This window comes from Capsicum annuum, unplaced genomic scaffold, assembly GCF_002878395.1.
Source record: "Capsicum annuum cultivar UCD-10X-F1 unplaced genomic scaffold, UCD10Xv1.1 ctg3878, whole genome shotgun sequence".
Lineage (NCBI taxonomy): Eukaryota > Viridiplantae > Streptophyta > Magnoliopsida > Solanales > Solanaceae > Capsicum > Capsicum annuum.
In genome coordinates, this window is record NW_025845946.1 from 56,523 (window position 1) to 79,180 (window position 22,658).

The following is a 22,658-nucleotide window of genomic DNA, read 5'->3' on the forward strand; positions in this document are numbered from 1 at the left end:
CGTATATATGTGTATATATCTTCTATAGCCGTATATATTTAACGTATACATGTGTATATATTTTATAAATTAATGTATAACTATAGATATATATTGTAGTATATGTTTTATTTAAAGTAGTACATATATAATATATTTAATGGTGTGTATATATGTGTATATATCTTCTAAAGTAGTATATATTTAACGTATACATGTGTATATGTTTTAATAATTAGTATATAACTATATATATATATTGTAGTATATATTTTACTTAAAGTATTACATATATATTGAATGGTGCGTATATATGTGTATAGTTCTTCTATAAACGTATATATTTAACGTATAAATGTGTATATATTTTATAAATTAGTATATAACTATATATAACTATATATATATATATATATATATATATATATATATATATTATAGTGTATATATATTTATGGTAATATTGTAGTATATGTTTTATTTAAAGTTGTACGTATAGTCGTATATATTGAATCGTACATATATATGTGTAATTGTGTATACATTTTTTAAAAAAATATATAGTGTATATTGGAGTGTATATAGTGTATATAATTGCAGTGTATATTGGAATTTTTTTTTTTTAAACGGGTTTGACCGGTTTTTTAACCGGGTTTAGGTGGGTTTGATCCGGTTGGGTTAAGTGGGCCGGGTCAGGTTTGTTTTTAAAATTTTTACTGTTGAACCCGAACCCGTCCCGGACCACCAACCCGTCTAACTTTCACGGGCCGGTTCCGGGTTGACCCGGCCCGGCCCACTTAACACCCTTAGTTTAAGCAATTTTACTTCGTTTAGGATACCGCCTTCAACCGGCATTGTTTATTTAGATTACGTTGGTAATGTTTGTGTAGAAGTCTTCTTATTTTCTCTGTAACTCTATTTAAAATGCTTTCTGCATTCATCAATAATAAAATTTTGTCCAGCATTTACTCTACGTTTATATGAACAGGACAACAAATATTCATAACACAAAATTTATAGAAGTAACCAAACATCTTCTAAAAGTTAAGGAAAACCTCCAATCTTATGTCCATGACGATTCAAAAAGATGGCACCCCTATTTGAGTAATACAGAAGAGAGAGCAAGCTATTACATCGATCTAATAACAAAATGAATTAACTATCTTATTCTAAATGATAACATAATATTTGTCTTCTATAACCATCTGATATTCAGAACTTTATGGTCTGACTAGTCAAGGATTGCTTAGCGTAGGGCTCATTTAAGGGGAGAAGTGCTACCTATCAGCAATTTAATAGGGAAGTGCTCCCTACTGGATCTCTCTAACAAGAACCCGAGACTTCTAGTTGAGCTGGAGGATTTCATCCATCCCATACACTTCTTGATGGTGTCGTTTGGTCAACCTCCTTATCGAAAACTTTGTGCAGTATAATAATAGAAAATGTACCGTTTCCATCCTGAACTATAAAAGAAATTGATGAAACACACTCTAACTTAAAGGGGGTCCTATTACTCATGGACTGATTAAAACTGTATTTTTGGCAATCTTAGTGCCTAAGTGGCACACTGCATGGTGGAGCCAGAATTTTCATTGAGGGAATTCAGAAGTAAACATACGGACTAATTGAAAGGGATTCAACATCTACTATATATACATAAAAATATTTTTGACCGTATAAAAATAGTATAATTTGCCGTTGAAGGGGGTTCGGATGAACCCCTTGACAAGGTGGATCCTCCACTGACACTGAAGATCCACGTAGGCACACGTATGTGCTACGTAGGCACTAAGGTTGCCAAAAATACAGTTTTAATTAATCCAGGCGTAATAGGACTTCCTTTAAGTTCGGGTGTGTCTCAGCAATTTCGTTTATAATTCAGGGTGGAATCAGTACATTTACTCGTATAATAATGATGCTTAGTTAAAAAATTGAACAGATCATGATTTCCTAACTCTCCTTATGGATAAATTTATTGTAATTATAATCAAGACTTGATCTCTTTCTCAAATTCCCAAAAATACTTCTTAGATTAAAAACCTAAGAGACCATGATCAAATCTTTCTATAGTATTTGTACTTGTACACAAAGAGATTTGTCAACTCTCCTTATGGATTAATTTATTGTAATTATAATAATGACTTGATTCTCTTTCTCAAATTTTCAATAATGCTGATTATCAAAAAGCTAAGAGAACATGGTCAAATCTTTCTACAGTATTATAATAGTACACCACGAGATTTGTCTGACATTTTAAAAATTATTCTTCATCTCAACCATAGAATAGATAGTCTTTTGTACTGAATTTACAATTCAATGTTTTTATATCTTAATGCATTTTCTAATACAAATACAAGGTGTGATATTGTCAACTTTGGTCCAAGCCCGAACAATGTTCCTAAAAGGCCTCACATCGCCATAAGAGATCTTACTCCTTATATGTAGTGATTTGTCATGTTGGACCAGGGGCGGAGCTAGCTAATAGTGAGGTGGTTCATCCGAACCCCCTTCGACGGAAAATTATACTATTTATAGAAGCGTAATTTTCATGTATTTATAGCAGACGTTGAACCCACCTCCACTAGTTCTTTTGCTCACATTTTTTGATTTTGAACCCCCTTAGATAAGATGTTGACCCCACCACTGTAAAGGACGCATGTGTTACTTGTTCAACTTTAAGATAGTTTAAGTGATTGCTAGTGCATATACAAAGTTTGAGGCCTAGATGCCAAGTTAAAAGGCATGTTTGTGTATTGCGCGCCTTTATTGTATATATAAAAACTATCAATATACTTCACCGAGCCTAAGATATATTTGGAAGAGGGTGAAGCAATGACGATGCCACGAAAAATGAAGTGAAATTTATGGATGAACAAAGGGAACAGACACATATAACATCTAAAATGATACATTATGAGGTGATTGGAAATTACAATCCAAGCAATTAACGATACAAAAACATTAATTTAAAATACTAAATCGACTCACGTTAAACATTATTTAACTGATTCAAGTAACTAGCTTTTTGTATTCATTTTTCGAGCTTGTTTTTAAACCAATAAACACCATTATCGTGAGATCCTTCATCTTTTTCCACATAAATGCACTCGCTTATCTCCCTCCAGAACGCTTTGTAAAAAGGAGTACCATCAAATTGGTAGTATTCTCCTAGTAATGGCTTGACAGCTTCAGTTGCCTCCAATGCATTGTAATGTGGTATGGTTGAGAATAAATGATGTATCAAGTGAGTGGATGGAGCATAGTGAAAGACCTTATTAAGCACACCATAGTCTCTGTCTACTGTAGCTAGAGCTCCTCTTAACCAGTCCCACTCGGATGAATCGTAATGCGGCAATGAAGGATGAATGTGATTCAAAAAAGTAAGTAATATTAAGATGGCATTCTGAAATAGAATGGGCATCCCATAAATACATACAAGCCAAGCTAGCCCTTGCACCAGAGCAACGCGATACAACACATAAGTTGTTGTGAGCACACCTGCATCTGAAATGTAGACCCATAACCTCTCACGATCATTAAATATAGGACTATATGGATCAAAATGACATGCAAAGCGGTCATAATGTCTTCCCAAGAAATTAGAGGTCATATACAATGGCCAGCCAAGAGTGAGGGTGGCTATAGGTAGCACTATTCGTCCTAGGGGATTGTTTGAGGATTTGACAAACCACTGTAGTTCAGATTTAATTCTTGGCACATAGACTTCATCACGCTCAAGGGAATTAGTGTTGGAGTGGTGACGACGGTGACTATATTTCCATGAGAAGTATGGCACTAGAACTGCAGAGTGGAGGATAAAACCAACAGTGTCATCTACCCACGGGTAATTACTAAAGGCATTGTGGCCACATTCATGGACAATCAACCATATTCCAGTACAAACACAACCTTGAACGATCCAATAAGTAACCCATGCTATGTAGCGATGGGGGGATGGAAGGAGGTGGAAGTAATTGGTGGCGATGTAGCAGAAGACGAAAACTACTATAACATCACGAGAAACATAGAAGAGTGAGCGGATGAGAGATCGTTGAAAGCAGTGAGGAGGGATAGCCTTCTTGATATCACCGATTGTAAAAGGAGGCTTTGAAGTTGGCGCTCTTTGGATTGGATTTCTGTTTTGTTCAGTTTTAGTTGTTGGAGTAGACATATTGCCACCACCTCCCAGACTTTTGGTGAGAAAAAGACTACCTCACAATTCAAAGATAGCCTTACCCAAGGTTGGATATCTCTCTCTCCCACTTTCTCTCTTCTTTATAGAAAATGGAGGAAGACAGGGTAATTTTTTAATTATTTTTTCAAAAAGAATAAAATAAAATTGTTGGTCTGACTATTCTAGGTTTCCTTAACATAGGGCTCATTTAAGGGAGAAGTGTTTCCTATCATCTATTTAATAGAGAAGTGCTCCCTACCGGAACTTTTTAACTGGAACCGAGACCTCTGGTTGAGTTGGAGGGATTGCATCCATCCTAGACACCTCCTGGTGGTTTCCTTTGTCCAACTTTATTAGTATAAAAAATGGAAGACTAAGGATTTCAGTTTTTGACTTTTTTCATTGTTTGAACTTTCTCGAGTGTTTGATTATTAATAGTCACATGCAGTACAGTAATGTTGCTTGTTGAAGGGAAAAAATGGACTGATCATGATTAGTCATCTTACTTCTATGTCATGAAAATATTAAATCCTTTCCCTAATCACCTTATACAATTTATATATATGTTCAAATGGATTAATTTATCATTGAGAAGATACATTATTTCATCCTGAAGTTGTCTCCATAACTTACTTTAGAGCTTAAACTACACGGGTAATTATATACCCCTTAATAACTTTCAAGTGAATTTATGCCACTCCAAAAATATTATACCAATCTCACTATGGAGAGTGCAGTACACACGCGCCACATTTGAGACACATCAGTGCCACGTAAATATTTTTTTTTTAAATAATCTCTCAAACCAATATATACATATATATAGAGAGAAAAAAAAAAACTTATTCCAACTTTTCCTCTCCCGCCCCCCCCCCCCAGTCCCCCCCCCCCCCCCTCCCCTTCCTTTTCTTAAATATGCAACTTCCCCACCCCCAACCCCCAAATCCAGCTTCACCGTCTCGGCTTCAAATCGACAACTTCATATGAAAAATAGAAAAAATAATATCACACTCTTATCGTTTTTCACAAAAAGTTACACCATTTACTCGTGTTTTGTAATCAAATAGGAATTTTTCTTTAACTATTTTAATGCATATATAATTACAAAAGATTATAACTCATAATATTTGTATGTAGTTGAAAATTTAATGTTTGAATTAGTAGATTGAAAATTTGACCACTAGTTGGTATTCTTTCAATTCCTAACCTTTTTTTTTAAAACTATTACTTAAAAATTTCAATCAAATATGTCTCAATCATGAATTAGTTAGGTTTGTTGAATGAATTTGAAAAAAAAATTGAAGAAGGAGAAGAGAGGGGTGGTGGGGGTGTGAGGAAGATGAAAGAAAAGAAAATTTGTAAAATTTAAAAGTGGATCCTACCTTTTTTCATTTTTTTTGGCCATTTACGCGATGCTTTTTTTTTAAAAAAATTTTCCACGTCAGTAATTAGGGTCGTAAAAACTTCATCTTACAGTTATTAAGGGGTATATAATTATCTGTATAGTTTAGGGTCTAAAGTAAGTTATGTGGACAAGTTCAGGGTGAAATTATATATTTTCTCATTTATTATTACTTGATTTTTGAGAAGCTTATTACCAGTTTTAACAATATGTTATTGTTAGAGTGAGTTAAAGTCTCACATTGGTTTGGGAATAGATTAGTGGTTTGCTTATATGAACTTGGATAATCCTCCCCTCATAAGCTATCTTTTGGCTTGTGAGTTAAGCCCAGTTGCCATATTTTTACATGGTATGAGAGCCAGATTCATCCCTATTTGGATTCTTGATCCACGCGCCAGTTAGGCCCTGGGCATGAAAGGGGGTGTTAGAGTGGGCGAAAATCCCACATTGGTGGGGAACAACCTGTTGATTTGATTATATGGACTTGAACAATCCTTCCCTCATGAGTTGATCTAGCTTTTGGGGTGAGTTAAGCACTTAATGTTGTTTATTGAAAAGCCAAGAGTTCGTGATGAAATACTTCTATACTATTATATTAGTACAACAGGAGATTAGTCTAATATATATCTTAAAAAATACTCTACTTGTAATGATCATACTATGTCACACTCAGTGGCGGAACCAGAATTTTCACCAAGGGGGTTCAAAATCGAAAAAAGTAGGCACACGAACTAGCCGAAGGGGTTCAATATCAATTATATATACATAAAAAATAATTTTAACCATATATAACTAGTATAATTTTTCGTCGAAGGGTTCAGATGAACCTCCTAATCATAAGGTGGCTCCGCCACTGAAACCATATATAACTAGTATAATTTTCCGTTGAAGGGGTTCGGATGAACCCTCTAATCATAAGGTGGCTCCGTCACTGGTCACACTATAGGAAATTTGAAGTTTATGTATTCTGAACTACCGTCAAACCTATAGTCTAAGTAAAAATTATTAGTCTAAGTAAAAATTCCTATAGTCTAAGTAAAAATTATTAGGTCTCCCTCTACCTCCACCCTTATTTCCATGGTGATTGGCATCAGCTCTGATCCTTTCCCAATTCACAGTTTTTCATGATTTCCCAATGTTGAACATTCTTTTCGTAAACCATAGCCTTTAAGAAACCAAGAGATGAACATATAGAAGGTGAGACATGTAACACCCCGGACTTTTGATGCTTAAAAAGTGTATGAAATGAGCCCGTAAGACCTCAATATCGAAGATAAATCATTTTAGGATAGGTTTACATGGGTTGGGGACATTTTTAGGCTTATTATTTTTTAAATTTATTATTTAATTATTTTTTATTATATTAACTGAACTTTTTGACCTTCATTAAAAGATTTTTTCTTTAGATAAAACTGTCTTTTTACTATTTTTTAAATTTATTATTTAATTATTTTGTATTATATTAACTAGATTTTCTAAAAATATATGGGACTCCTAAAATATATGGTAGGAGAATTAATTAATATTTTCCTTTCTACTATACTTCCTAAAATATATGAGACTCCTAAAATATATGGTAGGAGAATTAATTAATATTTTCTTTTCTACTTAAATATTGAGATATACGTTAAACTAGAGAACAAATCGATTTTCCTATTGAGAGAATATGATTGATGCACATCTAACTTGATTCGATTGCATGTCTAGATTGGTGGATGCTTGATTTTCTAACCCTCAACTTCTTCACTGATTTTTTCAACATAATAGAATTCAACATGTGTGTATATGTATATCTTCTTTGTTTTCATTCAAAATCATTCTTTAGGGTCAACATTTTCGCTCAGACAAGAATTAATTGGATAAAAATCAAAGCTCTGTGATTACTATTATATTTTTTGATAGTTTACAGGTCGTAGATGAATGTCGGCTGCCTTTTAAGAATTTTTTGTGTAAAGGTTAGGTTTAATTGTATTGTTTTGATATATTTATTATCTTACTGTTTTGTTTTCGGAGATAAATTTCGATCTGCTTTGAGAAATTTTTGTGTGTAAATTTTAAGTTTAATTGTATTGTTTTGATATCACTTTTATCGTATTATTTTGTTGCAGTTTACAAGTGATAATAAGTATTGGTCGGTTTTGAGGAATATTTTTATGTAAAGGTTAGGTTTAGTTGTATTCTTTTGCAATCTCTTTTATCGTATTATTTTGTTATTGTTTATAGGTTGTAGATGAGTGTCGGATGACTTTGAGAAAAATTTTGTTTGTAAAAATTAGATTTAATTGTATTATTTTGATGTCTCTATCATTGTATATTTTTATTGTTTTGTTGCAATTTACAGATGATAGATGAATATCGATCGACTTTTAAAAATATTTTTAGTAAAGGTTAGGTTTAATAAATAAATTCTCCATATTTACATGCTCAAAAGATATTAAATTTAATTATTATATTCATTTTTATTATTTAAACAAATATACTATTTATTGTAATGTTTGAACTCATTAAAGTGAGGTACGCACAAAGCGTGTACACTTAAACTAGTAATAATAATAGTAATATCAGAAGTGTTGAGGGAAAGAGGGTTACAACAGTGGCTGTTTTCACCATTGCAGAGAGTTTTTGAAGATTTAGGTTAGGTGGTATTTAATATATACGTATACAGTAGTATGATTATTTATGAAATGGGATAGAAATCTTTGATGTCAGTGGTAATTTGTTTGAAAAAGCATGCATTGAATTTGGTTAAAAGAAGAAAAGAAAATTATGAGTAAAGTTTATGGCCTAATGATTTTGGGCAATATTGATGGCTTGACTTACTCTTTTGTTTTTATTAGAAGTTCTAAGAATTTTAGTAACATGGTTACTACGTATTTAAAGAATTAACAATTGCAGTGATGACTGGAGTACTATTGGAAATTGTGGGCAGTTGGGTTAGTTAAATAATAATGGAAAAATGTAACCATCGGATAATGATTATTAGTGGAATAAACTAATCACTGACTATTCTTTTTTTTTTTTTTTTATAAAATTAAACAAAAAAGTAAGGTTTGCCTAAGTAATTATAAGTTGTACTGCTTTGATTTCTCGTTTTCGTACCCTTATTTCGTCGTTTTTAGTTTAAGTTTCTACCGGTACTTTATATGACATTAACAACTTCTATCTTGATAGATTTAGTTTTAAGTCTAGAGTTTTTAGAGTAAGACTTTATTAATTTGAGAACTAAATAACGGTTTGTTTTAGTTGAAAATTTGATGAATTAGATTTAGTTCATATCTTTATGGGGATTACATGTTTTGGACAGACTTTGATCATTCCACAGTTTTACGAAAGGGCAAGTTTGTAAATTGACACTTGGGCGTTGATTTGAGGCAAGTTGAGATTTTCCTTAGATTTGTTTTCAAAGTGCTTAGTTGAATATTTATTAGTTATTTGTAGTGGGAGTAATGAGAATTGGGGGTCCCATATAGGTAATTATGATGAGCATCTATGCGGGTATCGGTGTTGTTTAAAGGGATAAAATAACTTAATTGTATGTTTAAACTGTTTTTCCCTATTTGCTAGCCCGATAGACTGATTTGTTATGGTAAATAAATTATTGAAAAAGCTAGCTAATGATGATGCTCTCACTTGATAAGTTGAGTTGACTTTGAAATTGATGTCTGATATGGTTTAAGACACGAAATGCTTTGCTTTACTTTATTGATGATTTGGGGTCGGAGTTGCACGCCTGCACATCGTGCATTGTATTTCACATGGGATCGGAGTGCATGTCTGCACAATATTATATATATTTATTGGGATCGAAGTGCACGCCTGCATAGTATGTTTATTGGGATCGGAGTGTACGCCTACACAATATATATATTGGGATTGGAGTGCACACCTACACAGTATATTTATTGGGATCGGAGTGCACGCCTGCGCAATACATTGATTGGGATCGGAGTGCACGCCTGTACAGTACATGGACCTTGTGAGTCCCCTATGGATTCTGACCTTGAAGTCATTGCTTAGTAGGTGTGTACACAGCATATGCATTGCATTGATTCATTTTGTTCAGATTGGTTAAAGTGTATTCGTTGACCTTGTACTTATTGTATATGTGTTATTTATTTCACTGGATTGAGAAATTCTTGGATTGTGTTATGATATCGTTATGACTATTAAACTTGACTATTCAGTTAGATTAAGGTGGTTTTCCTGAGTGCAGGTTGTATATTTGTTTTTAGATGATTTACGTAGTGTTACTCATCACCACTTTGAATTAGGGTCGGTCGATGATGCTTGCTGAATGCACGTGGTTTCATAGTCACTTTTACTTTTTCTGCACCTTACGTGCCTGTACAAATCCGATGACCTCCGAATATTGATTCCTGTGGTTCCTTCTTTACTAGCATCATTGGAGATTCGAGGTAGCTGCTTCTGACTTTAGAAACTACTGAAATCTCCTTCAGCCTTGCCCTTATGCATTTTCCGCATTTTGAAAGACTCAAACTTTCTTTTGGTTCTGTATTTAGTGGCTTGTATTAGTGACTTCCTGACATGGGATTATGTATTATTTGATTTTACTAGCCTGTCTATTTATGAGATTATTCGGGATTGTTTATGTTCTTATTTTCTTTCGCTTCTATGAATTTGAGATGTTGTTCTTGAAATTAAGCATTTGACTTATCTATCACAGAGGATGGAATTAGTGCCATCACGATTCCGAATTTGGGCCGTGACAATACAGTACTAGACATTTCAAAGGATAAAAGTTCACCAGTATACCTTCAAAAAGATGTAGATAGATATATATTAGTCTCTTGCTGAAGTTCTCCAGCAAACAAATATTATGTTATCATTTAGATTTCAGAATAGGGAAAAGGCTTAAATATGACACTGGACTATCAGAAATAACTCATTTATGACATCAATTAAAAGTTAAGCTCATTCATGCCATCGCCATTACAAAATCAGCTCATCTATGCCATTACTTTTTAATGGTGGTTTTCAAAAACAACTTTGCCACGTGGCCTTTTATTAGAGGTCCATGTCATTAATTAAAATAAGCAAAAAGGCTCAAATATGCCATTGAACTATCAGAAATGATTCATTTATGTCATCAGTTAAAACTTCGGCTCATTCATACCATCTCCATTATAAAATCAACTCACTCATGCCATTACTTTTTAATGATGGATTTTTAAAAATAGCTTTGCCACGTGATTTTTTATTAGAAGTCCACGTCATTAATTAAAAGAAATCAATATTAATTTCAAAATATCTTAAATTAGTTAGTATCGAGATTATTTATTCCAGTATTTATATCGTAATGATGGGAGAAGTTATACCATATAACAGACTTCTTTTAAGCCGTTATTTGAAAATGATTTTTCAACAATGTATGCTCCACTAATTCGTGATGGCAGAAGTTATTCCATATGCATGGCGGGATAATTGGGATAACAGACTTCTTTTAAGTCGTTATTTGGAAATTATTTTTTCAATAATGTATACTCCCCTAATTCGTGATGGGAGAATGGAGAAGTTTTATTGGTACGCCTCTTTCTTTTTCTTGGTTGCTCTAATTGTTCATTGGTTTATTTTCTTGCAATTTCGGAGTATATATTGGAGTCACTGAAACTAAAACTAATCAGTTACTGTAGGATAGAATTTTTGAGGTTTTTATTAAGCGTAACCTTTATAATGATTTAGAATCAACTAGAAATAGCCAAAGGATATACATTAATCACTATTTTTTCTGATTAGAAAAATTGTTGTTGTTGTAGGAAAAAATATTTTAATGGGTGTGGGTCGGGTTATGTTAAATGAATCGGTTGTTTTTAATGGGTCTAAGCTATTTTAAAATTAATGTTGATTTATTTTAATTAGTGTCGCGGACCTCTAATAAAAGATCACATGGCAAAACTATTTTTAAAAACCCACCATTAAAAAGTAATGACATGAGTGAGCTGATTTTATAACGACGATGGTATGAATGAGTTGAACTTTTAACTGATGGCATAAATGAGCCATTTTTGATAGTTTAATGGCATATTTGAGCCTTTTTCCTTATTTTAATTAATGACGTGAACCTTTAATAAAAGGCCACGTGGCAAAGCTGTTTTGAAAACCACCGTTAAAAATTAATGGCATGGATGAGCCAATTTTGTAACAGCGATGACATGAATGAGCCAAACTTTTAACTGATGGCATAAATAAGTCATTTCTAATAGGTCAATGGTATATTTGAGTCTTTTCCCTTTAGAATAAGATAGTTGATTTATTTTGTTATTAGACCGATGTAATAGCTTGCTCTCTCTTCTGTATTAGTCAAATGGGTGTGCATGCCATCTTTTTGAATCGTCATGGACATAACATTGGGGAAGTTTTCCTTAACTTGTAGATGATGTTCGGATACTTCTATAAATTATGCATTATGAATATTTGTTGTCCTGTTCACTTTGTATGTTCACCTTAAGAAAAAGTAGAAAGAAGAGTTTAGAGTATTTTACTCTTAATAAGGTGTAATATTGTATCGATTTGTTGTCTAGGACACGTTTGTCTACTTGTTCAACTTTATGGCATAGATGATCGTTGAGACCAAGTTAAACGGAACGTTATGTATTGTACCTTTTAAATTTTATATCTTGTCCAAAATAAATATTTTTTAAATATTATTACTATAACACCTCAACTTAAGATAGGGAATCCCACATCGGAAAAATACATGAGAGATGCTGGGTATATAAGTAAGCAAACCTTACTCTCTAGTGATGCATTTTAAAGTCGTGCGGGTCTGTGCTTAAAGCGGATAATATCACTGGTTTGGGCCGTTACTAATTGCCGCGACGGGCATCCCGAACCACGAAGCCTCAGGAGGCCCTCTTAAGTCTTAATAGTTTGCCTAAACTAGGACAAAGCCCCCCGGTCGGGCCATAAAACCATACAATTGACTGCCTAAATCGGGACTAGGACAAGGCCCTCGGCAATACTCGAAAAAGTATTGGTATGTAGAACAATTCAAACATATAACATATATTTTGTATAACACTAGTCTGGTGTACGTGCGTTGCACGTGTATGTCACGTTAATAATATTAAATTGAATACTATAACGGCTTGAAAATTCTTAATATTATTTTAAGTCTGTAATTTTTTGATTTCCAATAGGACTCTAGTATGAAATTTTTTATATCGAACCTACACAAATTTAAGAAGATGGAACAATATTAAGAATGACCCCAAATATACATTAATTTAAACTTAAAAATTATTATAATTCCATTGATTCCATTCTTAATCAAAATAGATCATAATTTGTTTTTAAAAAATACATGACTTTTATAAAATTCTTCAGAAATTATTGTCAAATAACATAAATTTTAAAAATTCAGCACTTTGCTTTTTTTAGAAAAATGAGGATAAAAAGATTAGTCTTTCAATTTCTATTAGAATAATAGCACTTTGAATTAATAACTTGTTAATTCAATTTATTGTTAATTCAAATAATAAAGGAAGAAATCTTAAACAATTTAAAATAGTTAGTGCAACTCTATCCCGAGGACATTACGGTGTCGCACAACAAACTTAATTTTAGACATCTAATAAAAACGAAAGAAATAAAAATAAATACTACTCTCTGGTAAGTGTTGTTATTCTTGAGAGTTAAAATTAACAAAATTTCAAATTCACTTATATGGAAAATAGTTTGCAGCATGTAGTTTGGATTTATAAACTAAACATATAGTTGATCTTTTTTTATAAACTAAAAATATATAGTAAAAAAAAGAAAGATAAAAAAACTTTAACTAAATTTATTCTTGGCAATTAAAATTACCAATTATGTCTTTTTTGATGTTTGTATTAGTGTCTCCAACCCTTCATCTTTGTAAAATCTACAAATGATACTAAAGAGAATATCATGTAACACTTCTTTGACGTTTGCATTAGTGTCTCCAATACTTTCTTTTCCTGGTTTGCAAATTTGATCAACATTGAACACTTAAGATATCCAAACTTTAAAGTAAGAATATAAATAGTACTTAGTAGCATCTAATAAAAGCTCAACATTGATTACAGATCAATACTCCTTACATGAAATTGGCAATATTAAGTGTAGCATCTATCTATGTATGCCAATCCACACCTGGACCACAGGCGAGAAAGAAAGATCTACTTTCATTTGGAGAGAAGTCATTGAAAAAAAACATATTCAAAGAGCGTCTATAGGTCATTATACTCCCATGCAATAGTCTAAGTGGTCTTTCTTCTGACCTAATTTAGACAGACCGAGATGAGAGAGCATTAATTCTATGTTAAATTCAGTTGATAAAACATAATAATGCATCAAAATTAAGCTAGAAACAAATGCAATTTTAACTGCAGCAAGTTGCACAAAGAAAACATGTTGATGATAGTGATTCTTTTCTTCATTTTTTTTTTTGAGAAAATTGCACACCCTATTCTTTTTGGCTTGGATGTAATCATGGAATTTGAAAAAATGTCAGAACAAAATTAAGTCTTTACCTCCAAAAGGAGGAACAGGTTGATGTAGTACCAAAAAGATTGATGTTGCTTAACGATGAGCTTGAAGCTGTCAAAAGATCATGAGAAAACAGTCAATCTCTACATTAACTATATATATATAACCAAAGAATTTGTTTAATCAACTTAATTATAGGAAGAAAGCAACTGCGGAAAATCATACCAATTAATATTTGAAGAAGCGGAATTAGAATCCACATAAAATGAACAAATACCGCGACAATAGGTTGCCAAATTTTTAATTAGAACTTAAAAATTGATTTTGAACAACAATGACATGTTAGTAGTATGCATAAACAGAGAAGATCTAAGTGTTATTGTGTGAAAGAATGACCTAAAAAACTTAAAAACACTAGACAAAATTAATGAATTTCTTTTTTTGAAATTACAACTCCTTTTATAGAAATTTTAGAATAGGCAAACAAAAGGATTCCCAAATCAAAATAAAAAATTAATTTTGAATATGCATATGATTTGTATTAAAATACCTCCAACAATGAAAGAAAAAAAAAAGGACTCCTCTAAACTTCGAAATTTTTTAAGACTCCTAGTGCACTTTGATACGAAAAGTGATAGTGATTGTGACCAAGACTAATTACGGTACTTTGACTTTGGAAAAAAAATTGAAAAACGGGTGTTTTAATCTAAGTAAGGAAAAAAGTTAAATTTGTGAAGGAAAATTTTAGTGTGTTTTTAGGTTGAAAGAAATCAAGTAGGAATCAAATAGAATTTAAAAAATAAATGTTTTAATGAAGTAGGAAAAAAAACTAAATTTGGAAAGAATTTAATTGTAGGAAAATTTTAATATATTTATTTTGTAGAATTTAATAGTAGGGAAAAGGATAAAAGACGGTTTTGTCTAAAGCGGACTGTTTTAATGAAGGGCAAAAAGTTCAATTCACTTTTCTAAAGGCCTCCACACTTTTAATATATTATAGATAAGTGAGAGCATTTAATAAAACAAGTTAGCATAGGGTAAATGAAAACACACGGACATAATATGAAGAACTTCAATCATTCTCGTAAAACATTGACTTAACTCTTGGTGTTACTTCTGAGCTAGATAGTACTATGGGTCTGCCATTAACTTGTCGGCCAAGCCTCCAACCCAAGTTTGCATCCATATTTCAGCACATCATAAACCCTTATCGACAAAATACGATTTCGTACAATGCATTATCTAAACTCATGCCTTCTTTGAGTAACCGTCTAGCTCTTTTAGTGTCCATTTTTGACCTCTTAAAAACAATGTTCATGCTTATAAAAAGTTTAAGGGCATTTCATAACAGGGTATCGTCATATCCAGACTTGCAAGTCATATCATATCGTATCATGTCCATTGCCCCTTTTCATTCAAAAACATGTTAATGACCACCCAAATAATTTAAACATCATATGAGAGTTCTTATTTCAAAAGCATATAAAAGCTTATGCATAACACTCACTTTTCTAGTCCTTAACACATGGTAGCTAATTCTTTGGTTAATCACATGCATTTCTTTCATTTAACACAAGGAGCATTAGAAAATTAAGAAAAACATGCACTCATTGGATCATAAAACTCGTCAATCCATAATTGATAGTAAACACTTAAAAGTTAAAACCCAACATTCAATCACACAATAGAACAACTCATAACATGCTAAGACCATAGGTTTCATCATGGGAGAGAAAATTTCATAAATCACGCTCATAAATCACTTTTAGAAATTCATATCATCTGTGCACATGATTATAAATCAAGCTTATGTAAAACCCCATGATAATTGCATACTCTTCATCAAAATGGGTTCATTATACTTGCCCTTCAAATGAGTTTCAAAATCCATTACATATACGTAATTATATATCCTTAAAGCTTGTTAATACGATAGTCTTAAGCCCACGAGGTTTAGGATAGTCCCACATACCTTGATAATGATGAGAGCATAAGGAAATTTGACCCTTAGGACCCTAGATAACCACCTCTTTGAACCCTAGCCTTGGCTTGATAAAAGGAGGATTTGAGAGAGGATTTTTTAGAGTGAAATAATCGATGTTGTGTCTTGAAAACTGATGAAAATAGGTTAATATAGTGTTTAGAGGTTGTTTATAAGTGAAAGGACTTCAATACCCCTCCCCCAAGTAAAAAAAATCATAAATTGCCCGAATTTAAAGCATTAGCGCATCACGGAGGGAAATCTCCGTGATAAGCTCCATGTCGCGCTGCCATCATGGACCCTCGCTGGTTCCTCATGAAAATGCCCATTATTTTTCACTCGGGTATCGGATTAAAACAAAAGCGGATGCGTTGTAAAGAGGACATACTTGTATTTAATTCAGTGGGTCATGATCCCCCAAATTACATATATTCTAGAAGTTATACACGTTCAGAGTTGATCCTTGCAAAATCGAATTCCAAAATTTGATCGATAACGAAAGTTCTTAACTCCACTTCACTCTAAGTGTTTAATATGAACATTCTTCCCCTCAAAATCACTTTTCACACTAGAATAATGATCACGATACCTATTTTTATATAGAAATAATTAGGTTCAAGTTTATACACATAGAAACAGCGGTTCGAATTCTAGCCCCAAAATTCAAGGTGTTACTTCCATTGGGTTTATGTTTAATTCTAAACAACCACTTATAGTCTACAACATTCTGGGAGGGATCACTAGGGACCAAATCCCATGTCTGGTTTCTGACTAAAGCATCATATTCTGCTTTCAACACTTCTTGCCACTGAGGGTAGTTGTGCTTGACGGTAGGAGCGGGGAATTGGTGCCAAGAGATTGGTTTTGGCAAGAAAATTCTTGGGTTTCAGACTATTTGTTTTTTAGCGGGTAACCATTGGGTGAGAAAGGGTGGCTGGTTTTGGTTGTGGTGGAGGGGCATTAAGGTATGGTGATTGCAAGGCAGTGGTTGCCGGAATCTGTGGAGCTTGCACGGATGGAGTAACCTTAGAGGTCCGAAGGCTTTAGTAGTGGGTGATGGGTAGCATCATTGTTGCTGCTGGAGAAGGGAGAATAGGAGCTGATGCAATTGAACTGGGAGAAGCATGGCTGTTTGCTGGATTATTAAGAGAAGTGGAGATGTACCTGAGCTTGGCACCGCCACTGTGAAAGGAACAGAGAGAGACCTTTGTGCGCCTGTAGACAATGACTAAGGTAGTTCAAAACAATGTGGCTCTGTTGGGATATGAATGTTCATCTCTTTTGGAGGAGATAACTCATCCCAAGAAATTTTCAAATTCTGTTTTTTATAATTAGAAAAAATATTGGTAAAAGGATAACTAGTTTTAAAAAATATTACATCTCTCAAAAGATAGACTTTGGAGGTGGTCAGATCAAAGCATTGATGGCAATAATGTTTGTTTAAAAATCCCAGATAGACGCAGGGCTTTGATTTTGAATCAAGCTTATTTTGTGCATACGGTTTCAGTCACGGATAACATAAACAGCCAAAAAATTTGATGTTGTCAATCATAATTTGGTGATTCCTGAAATAAAAGCTCGTATGAATACTTTTCTTTTAAATTTGGAGTTGTCATTCCGTTTATGAGAAAAAGGGCGTGATGACATGCAAACTCCCAAAAGGTGGCTGGTAAAGAAGCTTGGTGCATTAGAGTTTTTGCAGTCTCGACAACATGGCGATGTCATCTTTCTACTATAGAAACTCTTTGTGGAGTATAAGGTGGAGAAATTAAGTTTTCAATGCCCTATGACTTCAAATAAGAAGTTAAACTCTAAAATTCACATCCTCCATCAGTATAAAAAGATAATATTTTTGTTTGAAACCGGCGTTTGAGTAATGGATGTAGTGTTTTAAGAACATCTAAAACCTCGTGTTTGGCTTGAATTGTGTGGAGCCACATGTATTTTGAAAATTGATCTAAAAACAAAACATAATATCTTTTTCTGTCAACGGACAAAACTGGTGACAAACCCCACACATCAATGTAAATAATTTGTGGAGGCTTGTGACTCTGCAAGGAATTCGTAGAAAAAGACTGCGTATGACTTTTATTTGATTGGCATGAATTACAAATAGAAAGAGAGCCTTTCTTAACAGGAATGAAAAACTTATTCAAAAATATATCTAGAGTACAACGTGTTAGATGCCCCATGTGCCGATGCCATAGATCTAAGGACACAACCACATTGCATTGCGGTTGAGAAGAAGCAGCATTGTGGCGGCCACTCATAAAGGCGTCCTCTACTCCGCCCTTGAACTAGCAGTGCCCCGTACTCAGATCCTTCACAAGATAAGAGAATTCAATGGATTTTTTATTATCACGGTAAAATTGAGAAACTGAAATCAAGTTATTGGCAGTGGAAGGGGAGCAAAGTATATTCGATAATTGAAAGCTAGAATTAGATGTAGATAAGTCGTTACCGGTATGGTGTTACCATTTCCTATAGTAATTTCTTCTGGACCATTGTAGTCAGTAATGTTTGTGAGACTTTGGGCATCCGATGCAACATGGTGTGTATCCCCTGAATCGACTATCCATGTGGCTGATTGCTGCCTTTTTTGTTCAGCAAAGTTGGCTCGGGCCTGAAAATGATTGTGAGACTGAGAGTGACAAATGTGAGCAAAATATCCAGGCCAGTCACATAACGGACACACTAAGTTGACTTCTTGTGGATTGGTGTGACGATTATGCCCTGGCTGAGAACGTTGTCGCTGGTAGTTGTTTTGACGCCTATTGTTGTTAGTGGAATTGGTCCTTATTTGAGAGTTGGAATTTTTAGCAACAGTAACAGTAATTGTGGTAGTGTGAGGCATTGCATTGTGTTTAACGAAAAGCTGATGATCAATAAGCTTTTCAAACAGTTCGGCATATGAAATTGGGCTGTCACATGCTCGAATTGCTACTGAGATTTTTTGATATTTTCGTCCAAGACCAGTGAGAATCTTGACAATGAGTTTGGAGTTAGCGACAGGAGCTCCTACAGTTGCAAGCTCATCGCAGAGAGATCGGATTTGGTTGAGATAGTCCGTGGCAGGAAGCCTCTCTTTGGTGAGACGAGCTAGGCGATCTCGCAAGCTAAAAATGCGAGTTTGCGACTTTTGGCATAAGCAGTAAGGAGGGAATCCCAGGATGCTTTGGCAGTGGTTGCAGCGGCAACAGTGGCAGCAAGAGTTATATCTACAGATGCTAAAATTGCATTTTGGGCCCCATATGATGTAATAACTTAGCCTAGACTATAAATAGGACTTCTCTTTCATTTAGTAGGAAGTTATTGCAGAATTATAAATGTATACACTTGTGAGTGTATGAGGCAAGCTTGGATTAGCTTGGGGCAAGCGTGGAATCGCTTGTGTTGATTTTTCGTTTAGAAATAAGGATTGTTCGGGAATCCAATTCCCTTGAGGTATACGTAGGAGATTAGGTGCTTTGTATGACATTTAATAGAGGGTTTAGGGTTTGATACACCCTTTATTTGCTATTCATTCATCCATTGTGTCTATCTATTAATTGTTCTCTATCAATCTTTATCTTTTGTTTTTGTATCATAGTTTAGTTTTCGCTTTCGTAGATTGTTGTTGTATCAGCCCATGAATGTGGACATCAGTCCTTCAGTGATTACCAACGGATGTCGGTTTTATCTTCCACTCTGCACTTTTAACACCATATTTCTCATGTAAATATACTCATCGTCGTCACCACTCCAACACTAATTCCCTTGAGCATGATGAAAATCATGTGCCTAAGCTTAAAACTAAGCTAAGATGGTACACCAAATTATACATGAATAATCCACTATGGAAGATTATTCATGCTTGCCTTCACCCTCACTGTTCGCTTGCCTTTGTACTATGCCATCAATGTAGCCGGCAGACCTTATGATTGTTTTGCAAGTCATTATGACCCATATAGCCCAATTTATAATGACCGTGAGAGACTACAAATCTACATCTCAGATGCAGGTTTGATTGCAACGATTTATGTATTATATTGCGTTACTCTGACACAAGGGCTAACTTGGCTCCTATGCATCTATGGGGTGCCCCTCGCAATAGTGAATAACTTGATAGTGATAATCACTATGTTACAACACACTCACTTGCCATTTCCACATTATGATTCATCTGAGTGGAATTGGCTAAGAGGGGCACTAGCTACGGTAGACAGAGAATATGGCGTGCTAACTAAGGTCTTCCACAATATTACAGATACGCATGTTTTTCATCATCTGTTCTCAACCATACCACATTACCATGCAATGGAAGCAACCAAAGCTATCAAGCCCTTACTAGGAGAATACTACCGATTTGATGGAACTCCATTTTACAAAGCATTATTGAGAGATATTGAGTGCATCTATATTGAGAAAGATTAAGGATCTCAAGGCCAGGGTATTTTCTGGTATAAAAAACACTAATGTAAAAGTGGAATCACAATAACTAAATGTTCAGTCTAAGTCGTGGTAAGTATTTTGGATTGTATTTTTTCATACTATTGTATTTGTATAGTCACTTTAAAATTATTGTAAATCTGTTGTTGAGTAACTATGAAAATGTTTGTTTCATGTAACAGCCATTCCGTTGTCAAGAATATATGGCAAGGGCATGCAGTAGTGCCCCCTGCTGAATTGATAGTGTGATCAAGACAACTGAGTTTTGTATATGCACAAATAATTGCATTGAAACATATATGACAACATGCACGTATATAAACAAAACAGTCACGATTGCGAGACTCCTCAAGTCAACCTTTCTCTCTATCTAAGTATACCACCTGGCGATTGTAGAACAGCGCCAAGAAATAAGAAGTTGTTCCTGCACTAGAGAGGTTCAAGTTTCAACATATAAGCACATTCTAAACGTAACTAAAGCATTAACATTGCTCAAATTGAGGGGTCGATTTGTTACATTAATTCTTTTTCGTATTCTATCAATCACATATTTCCTCATAGCAAGCAAAATTCAATTTGGAGTAAAAGTCCTAGTCCATGATGCATGAAAAATCTCCAGCATATATTTGACATGAAGATCATTGAGAGCCGCACCAATTGCATACTCATGAAATTCATCATCCTGAGAGCAATAACTAAAGGAGAAAAACTGCAGAACTTGTCACAGGCTCACAGCAACACTGGAACCTTGTCCACAAGTTGTTAGGTGTGTTGGAGTTTGTACTATCGAATATTGAAGTTTTGTTTGATTTAGTGAGAGCATCTTTGTGTGATGTTCGGGTAGTTAAAGACAAACAACAACAACATACCCAGTATATTCCCACCAAGTGGGTTCTGGGGAGGATAAGTGTACGTAGTTCATATCACTACCTCAGAGTTGAGATAGGGAAGTTGTTTCCGATAGACTCCCGGCTCAAGAAGGGTAGTTAAAGGCTAGATGTAAATATTAGTCTTTGTTGAGTTTATCAGTTGGAGTAAACTGATGAGTTGTTTTATGGTTAAAGGTTGTCATCGAGTCTGTATTAGGAGTGGTATTGTAACATCCCGCATTTAGAACGAAAATTGTCATTTCTATGTGTAGATTGAGGTATGTTAATCAATTATGAATTGTGGGAACCTATTTGAGCATTAATTGAGGTCATAGAGGTCCCTTAACTCAAGGATTAGTTGAAAGCTTTCCTATCGTTCAAGTTTTAGTGAGCGTCAAAACTTTGATCAACTTCAATTGACTATAACTTCTTGTATATGTTGATCTGGGTGACCTACTATATATCAAATGAAAGTTCTTTGAATCCTCTTTTCAACGCCACTAGTTTCACTTTAATACGGTATCGGAGTAGAAAGTTATGCTCATTTTACTTTGAAGTATCTGTCTGCCAAAACGTAACAACGAGGCTGACGACTTATCAGCTGTGTGACGGCCCGTCAGACCTGGTCGTCACCCTAAGGCAGTGAATGGTGAAAACCAGCCCAAAAGTGACGATATGGGTGACGACTTATCACCTGAGTGACGGCCCGTCAACCCTGGTCGTCAACTAATGCAATTATACTATTTTTTTTTGGGTTCCTTAGGGGTATTTTGGTCTTTTCCTCGCTCCAAATACCTTTCACACGAATTAAATCACCCCTTAAGTGTTATTAATCAATCACTATCAGTTTTAAAACATCAAAAACTTCCTCTTCACTCTCAAAATATGATTAAACTAGGATTTTCTCCAAGAACAAGAAATTTAAGAAAATCAAGCCTTAAGTTCAAGATTTTCAAGGAACGAATCGAGATTCGAGTTCTTCTCTTTAAACTAATTAATTTGAGGTATGTGGGATTTTCCTAAAATTTCATGGGGCAAAAAAATCATCTTTAATTCATGCTAACGGTTTAGAAATCATGATTTTTAAGAAAGGATTTTGAATTTACAATTACTAGCATGTTTTAGAAGCCTTGATCAATATTATTTTGGTCTTTAGGCCTTCCCCCAAATTGATTTGAAATTCTATATATATGTATGCATGTGTTTAAGGATGAATATGCAATTGAGAACATGAATCCTAAAGAATCTCTCTTGTTATGATTTTTCTTTACTTTTTATATGCTATGGACTGTTTTGAATGTATCTTGAAAAACATAATATGAAATGTCTTGATTAATGCTATGATTGAATTATGGT

At 34.0% G+C, this 22,658-nt stretch overlaps 1 protein-coding gene and 1 pseudogene across 1 annotated transcript; one reads left to right on the top strand and one right to left on the bottom strand.

Annotated features, from left to right (window-relative positions):
- Nucleotides 1–20,418, top strand: part of LOC107849822 — a 26,411-nt pseudogene extending 5,993 nt beyond the window's left edge.
- Nucleotides 2,866–4,472, bottom strand: LOC107849612 (delta(12)-fatty-acid desaturase FAD2). Its single transcript, XM_016694168.2, has one exon. The coding sequence runs from the start codon at nucleotides 4,148–4,150 to the stop codon at nucleotides 3,011–3,013; it is 1,140 nt and encodes a 379-aa protein (XP_016549654.2). The 5' UTR covers nucleotides 4,151–4,472; the 3' UTR covers nucleotides 2,866–3,010.
- Nucleotides 20,419–22,658: the final 2,240 nt, after the last annotated feature.